The sequence below is a fragment of the Lottia gigantea genome (assembly GCF_000327385.1).
Source record: "Lottia gigantea unplaced genomic scaffold LOTGIsca_17, whole genome shotgun sequence".
NCBI classification, from domain to species: domain Eukaryota; kingdom Metazoa; phylum Mollusca; class Gastropoda; family Lottiidae; genus Lottia; species Lottia gigantea.
In genome coordinates, this window is record NW_008708133.1 from 1034846 (window position 1) to 1057370 (window position 22525).

General features: G+C 30.5%; 4 protein-coding genes across 4 annotated transcripts; 2 read left to right on the forward strand and 2 right to left on the reverse strand.

The window, feature by feature from the left end:
* The first annotated feature begins 1073 nt into the window (after nucleotides 1-1073).
* On the forward strand, nucleotides 1074-4877 carry LOTGIDRAFT_231054 (hypothetical protein). The gene is made up of 9 exons (XM_009051628.1): nucleotides 1074-1247; nucleotides 1763-1862; nucleotides 2204-2351; nucleotides 2703-2863; nucleotides 3161-3281; nucleotides 3425-3630; nucleotides 3903-3967; nucleotides 4252-4387; nucleotides 4588-4877. The coding sequence occupies exons 1-9, from the start codon at nucleotides 1085-1087 to the stop codon at nucleotides 4748-4750; spliced, it is 1263 nt and encodes a 420-aa protein (XP_009049876.1). The 5' UTR covers nucleotides 1074-1084; the 3' UTR covers nucleotides 4751-4877.
* A 2654-nt stretch (nucleotides 4878-7531) lies between these two features.
* Nucleotides 7532-9462, reverse strand: LOTGIDRAFT_186775 (hypothetical protein; the record flags this gene model as incomplete). Its single annotated transcript, XM_009051629.1, has 2 exons — nucleotides 7532-8704; nucleotides 9339-9462. 2 exons carry the CDS (start codon nucleotides 9457-9459, stop codon nucleotides 8541-8543), a joined length of 285 nt encoding a protein of 94 aa, XP_009049877.1. The 3' UTR covers nucleotides 7532-8540.
* Nucleotides 9463-14568: 5106 nt separating this feature from the next.
* Nucleotides 14569-18485, reverse strand: LOTGIDRAFT_113594 (hypothetical protein; the record flags this gene model as incomplete). Its single annotated transcript, XM_009051630.1, has 5 exons — nucleotides 14569-14736; nucleotides 16115-16207; nucleotides 17299-17500; nucleotides 17958-18110; nucleotides 18310-18485. 5 exons carry the CDS (start codon nucleotides 18483-18485, stop codon nucleotides 14569-14571), a joined length of 792 nt encoding a protein of 263 aa, XP_009049878.1.
* A 2690-nt stretch (nucleotides 18486-21175) lies between these two features.
* LOTGIDRAFT_113415 (hypothetical protein) lies at nucleotides 21176-21361 on the forward strand (the record flags this gene model as incomplete). The annotated part of the gene is made up of 1 exon (XM_009051631.1): nucleotides 21176-21361. A coding segment is annotated over one exon (186 nt), but the record flags the coding sequence as incomplete, so codon positions are not given.
* Between the last annotated feature and the right edge of the window lie 1164 nt (nucleotides 21362-22525).

A 22525-nucleotide genomic window follows, 5' to 3' on the forward strand; every position in this document is an offset into this window, starting at 1 on the left:
AGTGAGCACGAGCCAAAAAAGTGAAGAAAAAAAAACGAACGCGATATCAGAGTTTTATGCAATATCTCTAGAGAAAATCATCGGATCATCACCAAATTCAATAGTGTACATCTTCATAATGATATTGACACACATACAAAAGATCAAAAGAATTAGTGACACTAATTGCATAAAAAAGCCAAACAAACAAATCGAAAAATGATAGCACAAAGTCATTGCCCTAGTTTGTTTAAAACTGAAATGAAATGAAATGAGTTTTACATCCTACTTTTCTGCACCATTTGTTTAGAACTGAAAAGCACAGTTGCAATCAGTTGCTGATGGTCAGAGGAAAACTTTTATCTAATCATTGACTTGAGTAGTCAATATCTGCAATCATCCTGTATTCCCACAGTTAACCATATCAAACAGCATTCCGAAAAACAAAAGATTTGCATTTGGTAGAGCACATGTCATTTATTGGGCAGCATAACACCACTCTTAACCGTTGACTTAGACCTTGTTTATCATGAAACTTTACTTTGTGACCTAGGCCAGTGTTTTTAACAGACTATGTTCTCATCACAATCTAACACTGGACTCTTTCAAAAGCAGGTCGACTTCAGACCCTCTCAGAGCCGGATCATTTGTTGGAGCCTGTGAGGTTGAATAGATTCAGTGTGTCTATGCAATGGAAGAATTAATGGCATTACACTTACAAAAATAAGTACAAACTTGCTTGGGCTCCTCATATGTGACTTCATTTGTACAGAAAACATATGAGGAGAGCACAGCTACAAGAAAAAATAAATTAAATATATATTCGATCAACATTTTCATAAATTTATGTGAAATGAAATCGATCAAAGAAATTTTCCGACCATTATTGTTTACGGATGATAACAGATTTAAGATTTTATACCTTACCAAAACGAAAATACAGTAAATCTAGACTTCTTGGTGATTAATTGCTACCTAGACATTGAGCCATAATTATATTTATTTTAATCATTCTGAATATCACATGATTGAATAAAACTGTAGAATCTATTATTACAAATGCCAAATTTATATGAAAATAAAATTTTGGGTATCCAATTCCAAGATGGCAGCCTCCGTGAAAAAAATTACCGAAAAAGATTCTAAGAAATCTGCACTATCTCGGTTCAAGAAATTCATTTTCGACCCCAATTATGCTATTCCTGCCATGTTTCTTATGCTGATGTCAGAAATCGTGGTCAATGTTTTGGTTATTCACAAAATAAAGTGTAAGTACAATGTAAACAAATCCTCACACATGATATCTAGGGGAGGTAACTCAGTCATATTAAGACCTAAATCTAAAATATTAAAATGAATTTTAAAAAATTCAAGGACTTCAGTATCATTATCATAACCCACCACTAAGCATGACCATGGGTCTCAGTCTTCAGAGTTTTAGTAAGCCTAGTATTTCTCTCTGCACATAGTGATATTCTTCAAGAACACGGCCTGTTATTCTTATAATTGTGTACAATTGCATACCTTTTAGTATAAGCTTTTATAAGAGATACTCTCTTATAGAAGCATTAGCCTAGGTGTATTGTATGGAATAAAGGGTTAGGCCTATATAATAAGTATACAATGTATTGAATTTTGCTACACAGCCTATTTGTTTATGCTCAAGACAGTAGGCTAACACCTCTATCATTACATTTTCTGGCAATTAAATAAAGGACTGGTACCAAAAAAAAAATAAATAATCACCTGTTTTGTTAAATATATTTTATTTTCATTCCAATAGATACTGAAATTGATTGGAGAGCTTACATGCAAGAGGTGGAAGGCTTTATAAATGGCACCTATGATTATATGTTATTAAAGGGAGATACAGGACCATTAGTGTAAGATTACAGGGCAGATATTTACATTGAGCAAAAAAATTGCAGCCCTTGAATCAAAAATTGATGTTCAGAATGCAGTAACACCTATATGGAGATTTTAAACAGCTGACACAATCACAAATCAGATGATCAGATCCCAACTTGAGCCTCAAATCTTCAATTTTGATTTTTCAAGTTTAAATCTTTAAGAATGAATTGGGACACAGTACAGTCTGTCTAATTTACATTGTAACAATGATCTACTTTGGGAAAAATCATGCATTAGACAAAAATGTTACAAAAAAATGGATTAGAGTGCAATGGATACCTTGAAGTGTTGTATTTTCTTATATTTTTTATAGATATCCTGCAGGTTTTGTTTATATCTATACAGCTTTATATTATATAACAGATCATGGAGTAAATATCAGATTAGCTCAGTATATATTTGCTATCTTATATATCCTGACCTTATTAGTTGTGTTTGATATATATCGGTGGGCAAGAAGAGTAAGTATATGATATTGCATCGTATCATAAATACTGGTCTTGACATGGTCTTATTAACCCGTATTAAACTAAGCCCACTGCACTTCGTTTTGTGGGCATGGAAATGAGATTGGTGCTATTTAAAAACGGAAATGAGTCTGAGATAATTCTATACATGGCAAGTCACTTTAAAAACTCAAAAATACAAATAGAATATTAATCACATGATCTAGATTTATTGGTGTAATTCCATTTTGAAGGATTGGTAATATCCTTTTTATCAGAACATTTTGTTAATATACTCTTTTTCTTGGGCGAAATAATATAAAATTCCTACAAAATTGGTCACAATTAATTTTACATTATTTTCAGGTCCCACCATATGCATTCTGCTTTATGTGTTGTGCATCATATAGAATACACTCTATCTATATACTACGACTATTCAATGATCCAGTAGCTATGTTATTTATGTATATAGCTATAGATTTATTTATCAGACAACATTGGACACTTGGATGTCTTATGTATAGGTAAAAGATTTTCAAAATTTTACAAATTGAAAATTTTTACTTTTTTCTGGCTGCTGAAGCTCAGTGAGTTAGATATTTCTTTACTAATCTTGTGATGCGATTGCAACATATAAACTTGGAATAATCTTCAAGCAATAAAACAATTGTGTTTTGTGCTTTGGAATGTTGCCTGAAAAAAGTGGATGATCATTAAATGATTTCTTTCAATAAATATACTCTGCAACATAGTGAGCAAGATCATCAGATTTTGTCATAATGAAACTACATGTATAATGATTTATTATTTATTTGTTATAGTTTAGGAGTTTCTATCAAGATGAATTTGTTACTATTTAGTCCAGCTTTGTTTATATTATTAATGATATCACAAGGTACATTAGGTACTATCAAACATCTAACTGTTTGTGCCTTGCCCCAGGTAGGTGGTTGTATATACCTATATTATTGATCAGCCAAGTTCTATCACATTGTACTGTTTTGTGTCATACACAGCTCTGGATATCTTATGAAGTCTAAAGCAAGAGGGAAATGGATTTAATTTATGAGTAATTTTATCTTCAGGTATTACTGGCAATTCCTTTTTTAAAAGTAAATGCTGTAGGATATGTTATGAGATCATTTGATCTGGGACGTCAGTTTTTCTATAAATGGACAGTCAATTGGAGATTGATACAAGAAGAAGTATTTTTAAATCGTAATTTCCAGTTGGCTTTACTAGCTAGCCATATTTTGCTGTTATTGATATTTATTTTTATCAAATTCAGAAAGTAAGTACTTTAATAGCGAACTATTAAAGTCAAAAATTTCATTGATTTTTGCTGGATGTAGATATAACATATGACAATGCAACTGGTGCTGTTCTGTTTTTTCCATATCCAGCTATTCTGTAGACTATGATTTAGTACTTAGGTCTTTTAGATTTTTAAATACAACCCTCTGATCATTAAAGTTTTGAGTTTGACTGTTAAATTCAGAACTGTTTAACAGTCTAAAGCCGATCAAAAACAAGATTTTATGTTGACTAATTATTTTATTGCAGACTATATCCTAATGTATCATTCAGTATATGGATGTCACCTTATAAAAGAAGATTAAATGCTAACCGTATCCTTTTCTATGACAGGAAATTTGGACAGGTGATAGTGCCTCACAATCTATCGTTCTATCAATTTTTGATCTGGACACAAAAGATACCACAGTTTGCGTTTGATTTTGTTGAAACCTGGTATGCATCACCAATATATCAGATGAGTTAGAGTTTATTAAATTTCTGATATACATATTGTGAGTTATTGCCAATATGCATCAAAATTAACCTGTGAATACATACTGCATATCTGATATTGATGAAAAATAATAGAATGTATGGCCTTAACTTGAATAAATAGAAATTTTATTACCATTACTAACAGTGAATTTAATTGGAATGAGTTTTAGTAGATCATTACATTACCAGTTTTATATTTGGTATTTTCATGGTTTACATTATTTATTATGGTCCACACCTTTACCTACAGTTATTAGGTGAGTTTCAACTTTTCTATCTCACTGTATTGCATTCAAATCATCTTTAAGATTATCACTAATATTCTGGCAATGAAAGTCCATGTCACTTTTGGAGCATTTTTAAGAACCTAGTTTTGTGCAAGTTTTATTTTGATCAACAAGAAGAAAGAATATGAAGCCATCAGAAAATTTTCTTAATTTACTTTTTTTCTCCACAGAATGCTTACATTAGGCGTAATGGAATTATCATGGAATACTTATCCTTCCACGGTGGAAAGTAGTACAATGTTACATGTTTGTCATGGAGTAATAATTTTAGGACTATTATTCAGTTCTGCTTTTAATGAAAGTAGTCCAGTGGAACATAAAAAGAAGAAATGAATTGACTTGTGTATTAAAAAGAAGATTACTATTTGGTCAATGTCTTCCATGATTGAGGTGCTAGTCAGTGTGAGTTATTGTTGATAAAATGATTGTAATTTTTATTTAAATTATAGAGCATAATAAGAAACTGAATATCTTTTTATTTTTCAAAAGTGGCAAGATCTAAGTTTTAAATTCCTCTCTGATGAAATAGAAAGCAAATGACATTTTGTTGACTGGAGCCCCATGCTATTGATATGCATTTCAGATAAAAAAAAAAACAAAAAAAAATCAACAGGAGAGCTTTTCTTCAGAAATGGGGGTTTCAAAATTGTACAACAACCTAAGTTTGCAAAGTCACTAAAAAGATACTAATGAAGAATTAGTTGTTTCTGATCAGCCGAGACAGTAGCCTAGGATGATGTTGACATTATTCTGCATCATTCGCTCGCTCAAAAATTAATATTTCCTCATCTGAATTGATAACAAAATGTACATTAGCAAAAGACTTTTTTTTTATTCCATATACTGATAGTATATTTGTATACAGGAATATAATATACAAAACATTAATAGCCATAAAAAATGATAACAACAAAAATACTTAACATAAAATATCAATTATGTTTTACAGATTATAGTAACCTTATAAAATTAATGTCTGACTGAAATATCAATGAATCTATAGTTCTAACAAGATCTTTCTGATCTAGGTGCAAATATGAGCAGTCCACTTTACTGTAGAATAATAGTAATACATATTCTACAGACTAATTAATAAAACTACTTAAAAAATAAAATGGACTGCTTGAATCAAACCTGGTTGAGTAGAAATATCTGACACTAACTGTATTTTCCTAATGTGTCAACTATAAAGTTATTTGTGAATCACTATACTGATTGCGTATTATTGTTGACAGAAGATATATTTCAACATTTACAAATACAGGAGCTACAAAACAACATAAATGGACTACAGCTAGAATAGAAATGAAAGATTTAGAGAATGATAGATGAAAGCACATGGAGAAATATTATAAATTATTAACTAAAAAAATGAACACAATTACTAATACTTTCTTATTGTACATATAATTTCCTCATCTAGTTTTATTTATTGGTAGCCATTTTGGTTTTAATTCAGAATTCTGGTATTTAAAAAAAAAAGAACAATCTATGATCAAATTAAAAGCTTATTCTTTTTAAAAATATAAGTGTTGCTAGGTTTCCCTTTATTCTATAATAATATAATTTAAAATAGGAATGTAAGATTACATGTATGACAATGGCACAATATATGTCATGGCATTGATGAAAATATAAAATTAATCAAAATGTAATGAAATAGTGACAGTCCTTGTCTCTAGTTGGTAAAATGTCATTATGACTAACATTGAGCTCTGGTATTTCTTCACTTGTCACCTTTATTAAAATCTTAAGATAACACTAAAACAATATTGTAATATTAATGTGATGGGTATATTAGAATATTTGGCTCTCCAACACTAAAAACTATTGTATGTTATACATTATGTATTATTTGTATAAATGATCATTCATAGAACATTTTTTTCTATGGTATATAGTGGAGCAAAGAACTTTGTGCACATCTGGCCACACATCAAAACATAAACTAAATGCAGAAATCGTTAATTAGTTTCAATTACCTTTTATTTTATCTCAAAAGTATGTATATTGTGTTTATGTTTTAAAATATTACCAAATGAGCACAAAACTAATGTGTGACATGACTGTCAAATTAATATAGAATATGGTATTGAGTGGAATGTAAACAATATTGACCAATAAACAAACAATAATAACAAATATAAGATAAATAATAAACAAAGAATGACTGATTACTACTATTGAACAATGTGTAAGTTTAAATATAAACAATTATAGTTTTTTTTATTAACAACATTGTCTTTATATTACATTTTAAGTTCAACCAGATTTTTGAAGCATTCATTACTTGCTGAATAATTTATGGATCACCAGATGTACAAGTTTATTCAAATCAAATATATTTAAGTAAAGTCAAATATTTTGTGTGAAATACTTATGTGAACATGAATATGTTTTGAAAGATTATCATTATCTATTAATTAGTTTATAAAAGAAATAAAGTTATTTGGAGTGTGGTTAAATTATATTATAAAAGTATAAATTTGGTAGTATTACATAATGATATGTGTTTAAGATATGATTTATCTATAAAAATGGTTTATTTTCATTAGTTGAATATCTTTGGTTTAGGATTGTATACAGATCTTATAAAATAGTTTCAATATTATTGAACAAGGAATGTGCAGCTTCGAAATATTTTTTCTTCAAGATAAACAAATATTGTTATGATCTGTTCGCAATGTTATATAAGTTCTATATCTAATGAAATCTGTTCTATATAAATTTATATTGAAGATTTTCACGAAGTTAAATACAATTATCAACAAATGTACACTAATCAACAAATCATTAAAGATGATATAAAAGTGATGTATTAACATTATGCCATCATCTAAAAGTAGGTTTATATACCTACTACATTGATAAATCATATACACTCAATTACTAAGACCTATTGAAATAAGCAATATTTACATGAATCCTTCAACCTAATTTTTATTAAATTGCCTGTTTAGAATCTGTTATACATAGGATTATAAAATGCCCTAAAATAGGCATTTGCCAGATCAAGACAATAATTGCCTATAACTCAATATCATCTTTCAGCTTTAGACTGTCTAACTTATCCAACTAATTAAATACTGACTCCATTAATCAGTGCATTGAAATATATAAGAAAACCCAAAAGATCAACTGTTTGTATTGAACAGTCTATTGCACTATCAGATCTATTGAACATTTAAATTCTCAAATACATATTATCTAAATATATTGTCATTGACTTCCATAGATCTACAACATGTCAAATTTTTAATATGAGCCAGAGATCAAAGTGTGTAAATTCTTATAAAAAAAAGTATGAAATTAACTTATTATTTGCCATATTGCTTAATTACAATTATTTTTTCATTATTTTAGGTTTTGAAAATTACAAATGTTTTATCATCATCATCTAATCTAAGTTTAATATTCTTTTGCAGAAAACATATTGAGCATCAACACTATGAATGAAATTTCAACATTGACTTTGCTAAACTATTTTTATTACCTTCATAGCATGAATTAATAAAAATATCAATGAGATTAACAGGCAGTGATCATGAATTCCAATTCTAAAATTCACCAATAACAAAAATGACTATGTTTAAGCAATATACAGAATTCATAAGTACACTTATAGTGAAACTAAAATGGATACATATTCATGTTCAATGTACATAAAATGATAAGTATAAATAAAGCATGATTATTGTGTGGTATTAACATTTAAAGCACCATAATTTAAGCATGAATCAATTAAGCATATAGATCAATTACATCACATGTCATTGAAGCATAATGAATAGGTTCATAAAGCAATGATAAAACTTGATATATCAAAATTTCTGAAAAACATATTAAATATGTTCAGATATTGAAAATTTCTGAAATGTGATGTGAATTTAGTAGATTTTTCTATATATGAATATTATATGCCACAATTAATTAAGCAAAAATATAATAAAATGGTGTAAGTTATAAGGTTATATATATATACTGTCCCTGCAATGTATAATGGATCAATCTAACTCCTTAATTTCTAAACAGAGTTTTAAGGAAACATTATAAGGTCTTGTTTGATCCAGCAAACACAACATCTTCAATACTCTTTGTTTTTCTTCAAACTTCATTCCAGTGGCTAGGCCCTACTGTCTCTCTTGTATTCTTCAGAAGCTTTAATTAACAGTCTGTAACGCATCTTAAGATTACGAGCTCTAACGTGAGAATTTAAAATTTCTTCTGTATGATCAACAGGAAACCAGCCACGTTCACCATCATGGATTCGTTCCCCTTCAAACATTCCTAAAATTTTCATTCAACTCATAACACTGTTATAAATATCATAAATTTCGAATTGACAAAATGATATAATTTATTAAACTTTTAAACATTTAAAATTCTAAATAATAATATTTATCCTTCAAATTGTAACATTACAAATAACAGACTCACTAAAAGATTAAACTTCAAAGCTATTAGGGGAGATAGCAAATATGGGACATATAATAAGCAATCATCAAATTTATTTTAAACGATATGATCATTCAATTGAAATAAAATTTCTTTTCTAATGTTCTATTCCAAAAATTTTAATACAGTAAAAAGTTTTTGTAGAAATGTTTTTTAAAGTGTTCTGCTGTCATACAGGAACTGAAAAGATTTTTCTTCAAATTATGTAAATCTTTTACTTTCTATTCAATAAAAAAGAAAAAAGGGGGAAAGGCCTAGCAAGCAGTTTTATTTTACCTTCAGAATCATTATTCTGTAAATATAGTTGAAATATTATAAGAGTAAGGTTAAAGTTCAAACAAATAAATGGATAACAGAGAAACATAAATCATGTACCATTTGAAAAAAAAACTATGCAAATCAATCAGTAAATTTTTTATCTGGGTAACTGTTATGGGTGAGTACAAATCAAACAAGACACACTTACCATCTTTGGATTTTTTAAGAACATTAATAACGTCAGACACTTCTAATGATAATTCATCAGATTCTCTACCAACATATTTCTTTATACATTGAACTTGTGGACAATCTACAATAAACAACATATTTCTTTATACATTGAACTTGTTGATATTCTACCATAAACCACATATTCCATTATACATTGAACTTGTTAATAATGAACAATAAACAACATATTTCTTAATGCATTGAACTTGTGGACAATCTACAATAAACTACATATTTCTTTATGCATTGAACTTGTTGATAATCTACAATAAACTACATATTTCTTTATACATTGAACTTGTTGATAATCTACAATAAAAAACATATTTCTTTATACATTGAACTTTTTGATATTCTACTATAAACCACATATTCCATTATACATTGAACTTGTGGACAATCTACAATAAACTACATATTTCTTTATGCATTGAACTTGTTGATAATCTACAATAAAAAACATATTTCTTTATACATTGAACTTGTTGATATTCTACTATAGACCACATATTCCATTATACATTGAACTTGTTAATGATCTACAATAAACAACATACTTCTTTATACATTGAACTTGTTGATAATCTACAATAAAAAACATATTTCTTTATACATTGAACTTGTTGATAATCTACAATAAACAACATACTTCTTTATACATTGAACTTGTTGATAATCTACAATAAAAAACATATTTCTTTATACATTGAACTTGTTGATAATCTACTATAAACCACATATTCCATTATACATTGAACTTGTTAATGATCAACAATAAACAAAATTCTTTATACATTGAACTTGCGGATAATTAAGGAATGACCTTAACATTTTTTCAGTTTATCGTTGTATAAACAGAAAAAACCTGTGTACACTTATGTATAAACTGCTACACGAATTTATACAATGTACACAGGTTTTTTCTGTTTATACATCGATAAACTGAAAAAATGTTCAGGTCATTCCTTATAATTAAATCAACTTGAATACGTGTTTAAATATTTATCTAAAATAACAACAAACTAAGGCACTAAATACCTAAAATTTAAACATAACGTTAATGAACTGATACACACACTATAGACGTCCTAGAGAACAGCCAATAAGCAATAAGTAGGTCACCTATTTATAGTCTACTGTCTACTGCTTGAAAGTTGACGGAGCAGCCACATTTAAAGTTCAATCATTGAAAGAAGAGTTCGAAAAAAGTCTAAAAATCATGATTTTGTTGATATTTGGAGAGTGCACATTCGAAAGAATTTGGAAAATACCATAATCATTCAGTGAAATGTAGATTTCTGCTCTGGTGACGTTCGAAGGAAAGACATCGACGCTGTGTAGTGGCCACGTCAATCAAACTCAATGATTAAAGTAGTCTGTTAAGGGGTGGAGCTTATATTTACATTCCATTTACACAGATATAAACCGAATTCAATGTGTTATCCAATCAAATTGTGTGATACCGTGTAATTCTTCTACAATAAACAGCATATTTCTTTATGCATTGAACTTGTTGGTAATCTACAATAAACATATTTCTTCATGCATTGAACTTGTGGATAATCTAACATAAACATATTTCTTTATGCATGGAAGTTGTGGATAATCTACAATAAACAACATATTTCTTTATACATTGAACTTGTTGATATTCTACTATAAATCACATATTCCATTATACATTGAACTTGTTGATAATCTAAAATAAACATATTTCTTTATGCATTGAACTTGTTGATAATCTAAAATAAACATATTTCTTTATACATTGAACTTGTTGATAATCTACAATAAAAAACATTTCTTTATACATTGAACTTGTGGATAATCTACAATAAACATATTTCTTTGTGCATTGAACTTGTTGATAATCTACAATAAACAACATATTTCTTTATACATTGAACTTGTTGATAATCTACTATAAACCACATATTTCTTTAAGCATTGAACTTGTGGATAATCTACAATAAACAACATATTTCTTTATGCATTGAACTTGTTGATAATCTACTATAAACAACGTATTTCTTTAAGCATTGAACTTTTTGATAATCTACAATAAACAACATATTTCTTTATACATTGAACTTGTGGATAATCTACAATAAACAACATATTTCTTTAAGCATTGAACTTTTTGATAATCTATAATAAACAACATATTTCTCTATACATTGAACTTGTTGATAATCTAACATAAACGTATTTCTTTATACATTGAACTTGTTGATAATCTACAATAAACAACATATTTCTTAATACATTGAAATTGTTGATAATCTACAATAAACATATTTCTTTAAGCATTGAACTTGTGGATAATCTACAATAAACATATTTCTTTATACATTGAACTTGTTGATAATCTACAATAAAAAAACATATTTCTTTATACATTGAACTTGTGGATAATCTACAATAAACATATTTCTTTGTGCATTGAACTTGTTGATAATCTACAATAAACAACATATTTCTTTATACACTGAACTTTTTGATAATCTACAATAAACAACATATTTCTTTAAGCATTGAACTTTTTGATAATATACAATAAACTACATATTTCTTTATACATTGAACTTGTGGATAATCTACAATAAAAAACATATTTCTTTATGCATTGAACTTGTTGATAATCTACAATAAACAACATATTTCTTTATGCATTGAACTTGTGGACAATCTACAATAAACAACATATTTCTTAATACATTGAACTTGTGGATAATCTACAATAAAAAACATATTTCTTTATACATTGAACTTGTGGCAATCTACAATAAACAACATATTTTGTTTATACATTGACCTAGCCAACATATTTCTTTTTACAATGAGCTACTGGACTATCTACAATAAACAACATAATTTTTACACTTTTTTGGGAACATCTACAAAACATATTTATAAAAAAAATCTATAAGAAAAGAAAAGTTTTATTAAACTTACCCCATTCTTCATACACTCTATCAGAATCATCTACATTCTTAGAAGATGTAACAGCATCTATCCAACGTGTTCTATCACTCCTATAATTACAAATATGATTGATGTCAAAAATAAAAGATAAGATAACCTGGTGTCATAACTAAACTAGTGTCCAAAAGAAACGACACCAACTTATTTTCAAAATTGTTTTTTACTAAGTGAATTGTCTAATATGAAAATATGCCAATTCGTATTGCACATCCTAAACACAGCATAGTCGATAAAAATACCGGGAACACGTGATCACTTCCGGGAAAAAACGTAAATTTCGTGAAAGTGACATTTCCCTCTCTAGCATGTTCTGCACGTGCATAAAAACTGTATAAAATGTCTGATCAGACAAGTTGATATCACAGCAACAAAAAGAACACAAGATATGCCACGTTTGACAGCCATCGAGAGAGAGAGAGCCGTTGGAATGGTCCAACAAGGAGCGACACACGTCGACGTTTGTCAGAAGATTGGGCTGCGCATGCATCACTATCACCAGGTTGATGCAGCGGTGGCAACGGCGGGACTGGGCACATGTTATGTTCTCTGATGAGAGCAGATTCCTCATCTTCAAAAACGATGGACGACAGCTTGTATACCGACGATTTGGTGAACGTTTGGCGCCTAACTGTATCCAACAGGTCCGGCCGTTTGGAGGTGGAGGGTTAATGGTTTGGGGATGGCATATGTGCTGACATCAAAAAGAGGGTTGTCGTAATTCGTGGAAACCTGAATGCACAGCGTTATATTGATGACATCCTACGGCCTGTTGTAGTGCCCTTTATTCAGCAACAGCCTCGTGGACTCCTTTTCCAACATGACAATGCAAGGCCACACACAGCAAGTTTGACACAGAACTTCCTTGCCAACGCCAACATAGGTTTTGCCATGGCCCGCATGTTCACCGGACATGAATCCCATCGAGCACTTATGGGACCACCTCGATCGGCAAATCCAACGTTGCCGTGTGCCTCCAGTCAACGTCCAGGGCTTGGAACGATGTCCCCTTGAGGAATGGCAACGCATCACTCCCAACATCATCAGACGTTTGAAGGCATCAGTCCGTTCTGGCATGTAATGATGTTCACGGTGGACATACCCGCTACTGACTTGACTTTGTGAAGTGTGGTGTGACATTTCCCGTTGTTTCTGTGATCAGTGCTCTAACGAAATGTTCTTTTTTCGACCCCACCCATCTTTAAAGGCTTGTCATATTGGTTGTACAGATTTTATTGAAATGAAATTTTTGTACAGATTTTGTGAAAGGATTTCTCAAAAGCATAACACCAATCCTAAACTTCTGCATTGTTTAGTTTTTCTTTTATGTCGTTGCAAACAGGTTGTATCGTTTCTTTTGGACACTAGTTTATACAAAAAGAATCTCTATAATCCAATTAATCCATACAACTAAGTAATAATTCATTAAAATTAGTAATTTTGAAATCTGTTTAGAAGCGTTATTTAATAATTATTTAGTTTAATGGATGCTTTGTCTTATATAGAGATTCTATTGTTAGTCATGGCACCTAAAAGCCTAACTGATGAATTTATACTAGTATACTTATATTTTTACTTGTTGACCAAGTTTGAAACTTTAAATGTGTATGTCCATTCTAAAATGTAGTATCCTTTTAAGTTGAAATTATATAGCTTTTTACTGTAAATGGAGTTTTCCTTATGTAAACAGACATATTTATATAACATATCCAAATGTAGTTTTTGTATGACGTCTGTGAGACTTTAAATCAGTTAATTCATAGTTATCATGATAGTAGCAAGATTAAGAGATTGGATATCAAACTAGGCTTTCATTGCTTTAGTTACTCACGGTGAATTGCATGATAAAACCATTTCCATTTGTTTATCCTCATTATTCTCTAACATAACCATTAAAAATAAATTTCTACAACCACTAGGTACTCCAAATGGTAAATGTGAACATTTCTCAATATTATCTATAGTTTCTACATGTATTGAATTACGTTGACAGTAATTGGTTACTACAAACTGGTTGCTGAAAGAGATAATCTTGTGTAAATATTTGAAAATTTGGCATGTAAAGGAAGCAAAGAAGAAATCTACTAGAAACAAATACCAATAAACTAAACATTTACCATGAAATTCCACACATGGGATAAATGGAATTCTTACATAACAATATACATTGGAAACTAAGAATTGTTGCTACAATAATGGCTGAAATATTCCTTAATAACAACTTACCCTTTTTTCTTAGTTAGTATCATGATATCATTAAAAAGATACAGAGTTACATTATGTTTTGTGCCACTCTTTTTACCAAATGGCATTCTACTACCATCATTGATGACTCTGACTAAATCCCCTTTCTTTACTAAATACCGTGAAGCAGAGCGAATAGGAAATTCCTGAAATAAGATGTACATACATCAAGTCATACTTATGGATATGATAAAAGAACATTCATTAAAACATAAGCTGATAACATGTCAATTAGATGCTGATATTATGTTTTAGTTCAGAGCATCAGGGTAAATTATAAATACAGTCTGTCTAGCACTCAAAAATAAGAGGTCCAATAGGGCCAAAATTAGGAATGGTATAACTGTAAGTTTTAGATCTTAAATGGATTACATTCCTAAATTTGACCCTAACAAAGCTTACAAAAATACTTAAGTGCCAGGGTTAAGAGTGGGGGACCCTCATTTCCCTTAGAAAATGAAAGAAATGAGGATTTATTCACTTGCATCTTAGGCCATTCCGAAAAGCATTCCTGCTGATGAAGGATAATGATCACCCCTCAATTAGAATTTTTTTTTAGATTTAATGGGTTCATAAAGTTACTAAGACTAATGGGCTTACCACTGGTGCTAAGACTAATGGGTTCATAATGTTATAACTGGTGCTAAAACTAATTGGTTCACAATGTTACTACTGGTTTTAAGATTAATGGATTCATAAAGTTACTAAGACTAATGGGCTCATTATGCTACTACTGGTGCTAAGACTAATGGGTTCATAGTTTTACTAAGACTAATGGGCTCATTACGGTACTACTGGTGCTAAGACAAATGGTTCACAATGTTACTACTGGTGCTAAGATTAATGGGTTCATAATTTTACTAAGACTAATGGGCTCATTACGCTACTACTGGTGCTAAGATTAATATGTTAACAAGGTTACTACTGGTGCTAAAACTAATCCATTCACAAAGTTATTAATAATGCTCAGTCTAATCAGTTCACAATGTTAATACTGGTGCTAAGACTAATCAGTTCAGAAAGTTACTACCAGTGCTAAGACTAATTGGTTCAAAATGTTAATACTGGTGCTAAGACTAATCAGTTCAGAAGGTTACTACCAGTGCTAAGACTAATTGGTTCACAAGGTTAATACAAGTGCTAAGACTAATCAGTTCAGAAGGTTACTACCAGTGCTTAGACTAATTGGTTCAGAAGTTTACTACCAGTGCTAAGACTAATTTGTTCACAGGGTTACTACTGATTCTAAGACTAATTAGTTCACAAGGTTACTACTGATTCCAAGACTAATTAGTTCACAAGGTTACTACTTATTCCAAGACTAATTAGTTCACAAGGTTACCACTGATTCCGAGACTAATTAGTTCACAAGGTTACCACTGATTCCAAGACTAATTAATTCACAAGGTTACTACTGATTCCAAGACTAATTAGTTCACAAGGTTACTATCAGTACTACTTGTGTTTAGACTAATCGGTCCTTCAAAGTTACCACTGTTGAAAGTAAAGGTTACTACAGCTTACCTTAACTCTAGAAAAATCTAACTGACTAGCTATTTGACACATTTCCTCTGCTTGGTGCATCTTTTTAGCACCTTCATTACATCTCTTTACCAACTACAAATATTATCACAATTTATCATGTTTTAAATCATTTGTTGAGTGTATACCAACATTATAAATAATATCTCAGGAGAAAAATTTCATAATAGACAGCACTATCACTGAATAATAGGAGAAATGTTTCAAGCTTCATATCTTTTTTCACAATTGTCATATATGCTTTCTATCATAAAATCAAATAAAAATATTTTCAGATTTGAAGTGGTTAAGTATGATAGTGTCAATCTAAAGATAGTGGACCACAGTCATATACGCCTACCACGGCATGCGGATGGTAAAAACGAAACATTCATTTTAGGTTTCATCAAAATCGGTTGAAAACTTAGAACATATTCAAGATTTTGGGGCAAGGGCAATAACTCTGCTTCTAACAGCAGAAAATAGCTCAAATTCGAACTTGATCTTCGTTTCATGAATATGTATGCACATACCGAATTTCATTTGATTCCTTCAAACACTCTTATTTTTAGAGTGTTTACGAGCAATTGATGTTGATAGAAGCACTTACTGTATAGTGGTTAAAGGGAGATAACTCCTCAAAACTGACGTAAGAGGCCTAAATCTTGAAAAAGCCTTAAATTTAATCAGAAGTAAACTTAACTTTCTCAAACCTTTCGATTTAGGTCCAATAACATCCATTTTAAGTTTCATCAAAATCGGTTGAAAACTAAGAGAGTAATAGCATATTCAAGATTTGGGGGCAAGGGCAATAACTCTGCTTATAACAGTCGAAAATAGCTCAAATTCGAACTTGATCTTCGTTTTATGACTATGTATACACATACTTGATTCCATCAAAAAATCTAGTTTTTAGAGCGTTTACAAGCAAATGTTGACGGGACGGACCGACGGATGGACAGGGGTGCCGACAATATTCGTCCACATAGAGAGATGTGGGCGTATAAAAAGGTATACAAGATAAAACTCCCTCCACTTGACAACAAATTAACAAATGAGGTATTGAAAGTGAGCAGTCATATTAGAAAATTGCAGTAATACTTGAACAAATTCATTTTCTCATAAACTTTTTACCAAAACAGTCAGAAATTTCAACTTTTTATTTCTATCAGTCTGCATTTTCTTACCTTATTTAATGTATCTAATGCTTTAGATGCTGATTTATGAAGAGTGATACCAGGTTCTAATCTATGACAAATAGCATCAACTAATAGAGGAAGACGAGTTATTCTCTGCATGGGTAACAGTAAAAATGAAGACATGGGCAGATTTTGGCAGTCTGGATTAGACTCTAAACGACGAACTGCTTCCTGATAATCTGCCTTTTTCCTGTAATAAATAAATGGTTTTAATACATTATCATATCTATCATGAATAAAATTAACTACACAGTCAAGACTGAAGAGAAAATACTTTAATATACTGCTTGATTATGTCCATTACTCCATCATTACTCTATAAGCTATTTGTCATAAATAAAAAAATACAAAAACAAAAGACAATGAAAGAACCAAATCTTTTAATAGTTGCCAAATCTGCATTAGTTTACAATTTCTAATTCTTTGGAATATTTTAGTGACTAATGCAAGGAACAAAGTGTTCATAGTCTGTGAACAAGTCACTAACTCAAAAAATTAATGTATATGAATGAAGTTGACATGGCTTTCCACATTAAACATAGAGACGGATGTAAGAAAATACATGTGACCAGGATCTATCTGAATAAATACCTTCAAACCTTATAAATGAATAAATAACCAGATAACAAAAATATTGTTTGGCTTACTTGAGAATATCTAAGGCTTTAGTCTGGAATTTTTGGTTACTACAGTATCTTATATATGGTTCAAAATTGCGCGAAGCATGAGAATAAATAATATCACAGATATCTTTTAATATACACGATTCCTTCCATCTTTCTTCTAGATCAGCTAAAAACCTAGAAAACATGAACATTACAGGTACATTATAGAGACATATTTATGAAAATGGAGACAGAATTGAGGTTGTTAAAAAACTTCAACCCACTGTACATAGTTCTATATTTGAGAAATTACATTATTTTATTCAGTAGTATCCTAGACCATTCTTTCTTAGAACAAGGAACAAATAAAAACTAAAAACAAAAGAACACCTACTTTTCACTGGTGTCTCTTATAGCTCCAATATTAGAAAATAACACAGTTCTTTCACGTTTAGTAAGAACACAGCGATCTGAATGATCAGCAGAAAATTCTTGTGAAAACAGGAAAACATTTATCACAATATTTAAACTTTTTAAATAGGATGCCTCTGAAGTAATAATTTCAAACATGGCTTCTTGAATTTTCTTATCTTTTTCAGACATTTTAGCTAAAATGCCACTCTTTTTCACCTAAAATATAAATTATATGTTTGGTCACTTTTGTTAAGTAACAATTCAAGTTGAAACATTATCTCACTACCTTGTTTAGATTGCCAAAAATTATCCTGAGTTTTTTAGGCTCTACTGTCTGGAGAGCACATATATAATTATGTACTTGATGACTCACTATTCTGACCCAGTAAACACGACGCAGTGTAACCTGTCAGTAGTACCGAGTACTGTTCACTTCAAGCAGACCAAATTTCAACAAATAGCAATGCCATCGTAATACGCCCATTTGTAATGTCAGCTAATTTATTCGGGAGGTTGACTAGAGTTATCAGTAAATGAATGTCTCTGAGAGTGAAATTTTCATGGGCAAGGACAAGGACAAGGACAGGACAGGACAGGACAGGACAGGACAGGACAGGACAGGACAGGACAGGACAGGACAGGACAGGACAGGACAGGACAGGACAGGACAGGACAGGACAGGACAGGACAGCTATATATGCCCACATTAATGTGTGGGCATATAAAAAGTGTAAACACAGCTTTATATTCGTACAGATAAAAAGTACTTACTTCAGGCATTTCACACCAAAGAGCTCTGTGTAAAGAACCTCCTTTCTCAAAAGATATTCGAGGTTTAAGGAGACTGCTATCAGAATTCTTCTTTGTTTCTTCTACTTCATTAAAACCTACATCTTCATAGATACGATCACCTTAAATAGAATATATATTATTATAACATTAGTTTCACTTGTCTGATAATTTATCCCAGATGATGGTCAATATAAAAATATATCTGAACAATACAATAACAAATATTTTCACTGTTGAAATAGTACATTAATTGTAGAGAGATATCAAAATCTGAACATTATGCATGTTTAATTAAACATCTAATTTGACATTTCTTTTGAGAATATTGGTTAAATGGTACAGTTGAATATTCTCACAAGAAAAGGCTTTGTGTTTATAACTGTCAATCACCAACAAAAACTGATATGTTAAGGTAACTTAGTGAACTACTTGGCTTACTTAAATTCAAAACAATTTAGCCATACAGTTAGCTACATAAATGTTTTCTTAAATTATTTGATTATACATAGTTAAAGAAATGTTGTTTACTTGAACACAAAATATGAATGAAATGAAACATCTTGATCTGTACCTTAATCAGATTGCAGAAATACTGAGCTTGACAGAGATTTGATATATAAAGCATCAGAAAATAGACGTCACAACAAACACATATTATTAGTTACAAAATAAGAGATGATATATCTTTTTAATAATAAAAGAGTATTAACTACAAACTATTGTGATTACAACAACAACCTTACCCTTTCTATTTTTCTTACCAACTATTAGCAGCAATGGACAGAAAGAAATTGAAAACATTGACTTTTAATCATGAAGTTAATGGTTTTTGTAACAGTTTTTGGCAGCATTGCTCTACCAAAATTCTGACTTATATTAGCTAGCACATGATTTTTTGAATGCAAATAGTTTAACTCATGCTGATGTTCCAATTGCATACAATAGGAATGATATTGTTTAAGGCTGGAAAATAAACCCACCATCTTCACTTCCTTGATCATCATCATCATCATCATCACTTTCAAGACATTTCTGGTGAGTTGCTTTAATGACTTTCTCTTTAGTATAGTACTGATATAGTGGTTCCTGGTCAAACTTAGTGGAATATCTAGTACGACCGAGACTTCCATAAACTTGTTCATCATCCTACAAAAATGTATCGTTAAGTAAAACTGTAGACATATAAAATCAGTCAACTAGGATCAACTTGCTTCCTTGTACAATTCTATTTTCTTTGAAACGAGACGGTTAAAGGCGTCGTAAATAAGCATTAGGTCTAAATCTTAGACAACTTCCAGGTTTTAGATAATAGGTATCATCAGGTATCAGATTAAAACAACTTACAGGTTCTAGATAATAGGTATCATCAGGTATCAGATTAAAACAACTTACAGGTTCTAGATAATATGTATCATCAGGTATCAGATTAAAACAACTTACAGGTTCTAGATAATATGTATCATCAGGTATCAGATTAAAACAACTTACAAGTTCTAGACAATGGGTATCATCAGGTATCAGATTAAAACAACTTACAGGGTCTAGATAATAAGTATCATCAGGTATCAGACTCAAACAACTTACAAGTTCTAGATGATATGTATCATCAGGTATCAGATTAAAACAACTTACAGGTTCTAGATAATAGGTATCATCAGGTATCAGATCAAAACAACTTACAGGTTTTAGATAATAAGTATCATCAGGTATCAGATTAAAACAACTTACAGGTTCTAGATAATAGGTATCATCAGGTATCAGACTCAAACAACTTACAAGTTCTAGATGATATGTATCATCAGGTATCAGATTAAAACAACTTACAGGTTCTAGATAATAGGTATCATCAGGAATCAGATTAAAACTTACAGGTTCTAGACAATGGGTATCATCAGGTATCAGATTAAAACAACTTACAGGTTCTAGATAATACGTATCATCAGGTATCAGATTAAAACAACTTACAGGTTCTAGATAACAGGTATCATCAGGTATCAGACTAAAACAACTTACAGGTTCTAGATAATAGGTATCATCAGGTATCAGATTAAAACAACTTACAAGTTCTAGATAATACGTATCATCAGGTATCAGATTCAAACAACTTACAGGTTCTAGATAATAAGTATTATCAGGTATCAGACTCAAACAACTTACAGGGTCAGTCAACTAGGTTCAACTTGCTTCCTTGTATAATAGGTATCATCAGGTATCAGACTAAAACAACTTACAGGGTCTAGATAATAAGTATCATCAGGTATCAGACTAAAACAACTTACAGGTTCTAGATAATAGGTATCATCAGGTATCAGATCAAAACAACTTACAGGTTCTAGATAATGGGTATCATCAGGTATCAGACTAAAACAACTTACAGGTTCTAGATAATGGGTATCATCAGGTATCAGACTCAAACAACTTACAAGTTCTAGATAATAGGTATCATCAGGTATCAGATTAAAACAACTTACAGGTTTTAGATAATAAGTATCATCAGGAATCAGATTAAAACAACTTACAGGTTCTAGATAATAGGTATCATCAGGTATCAGACTCAAACAACTTACAAGTTTTAGATAATAGGTATCATCAGGTATCAGATTAAAACAACTTACAGGTTCTAGATAATAGGTATCATCAGGTATCAGACTAAAACAACTTACAGGTTCTAGATAATAGGTATCATCAGGTATCAGATTAAAACAACTTACAGGTTCTAGATAATAGGTATCATCAGGTATCAGATTAAAACAACTTACAGGTTTTAGATAATAAGTATCATCAGGTATCAGACTAAAACAACTTACAGGGTCAGTCAACTAGGTTCAACTTGCTTCCTTGTACAATTCTATTTTCTTTGAAACGAGACGGTTAAAGGCGTCGTAAATAAGCATTAGGTCTAGGTCTTAAACAACTTTCAAGTTTTAGATAATAGGTATCATCAGGTATCAGGCTAAAAAAACTTACAGGTTCTAGATAATAGGTATCATCAGGTATCAGATTAAAACAACTTACAGGTTCTAGATAATAGGTATCATCAGGTATCAGATTAAAACAACTTACAGGTTCTAGATAATAGGTATCATCAGGTATCAGATTAAAACAACTTACAGGTTCTAGATAATATGTATCATCAGGTTTCAGATTAAAACAACTTACAGGTTTTAGATAATAGGTATCATCAGGTATCAGATTAAAACAACTTACAGGTTCTAGATAATAGGTATCATCAGGTATCAGATTAAAACAACTTACAGGTTCTAGATAATAGGTATCATCAGGTATAAGATGTGTTTGAGAACTGAGTGGTACTATACTCTCTAAATCATCATTATCACAATATGATGTAGCTGAGGATGAGGATGATGATGAATAAACAGATTTCTCATCAACTGTTGAACTCT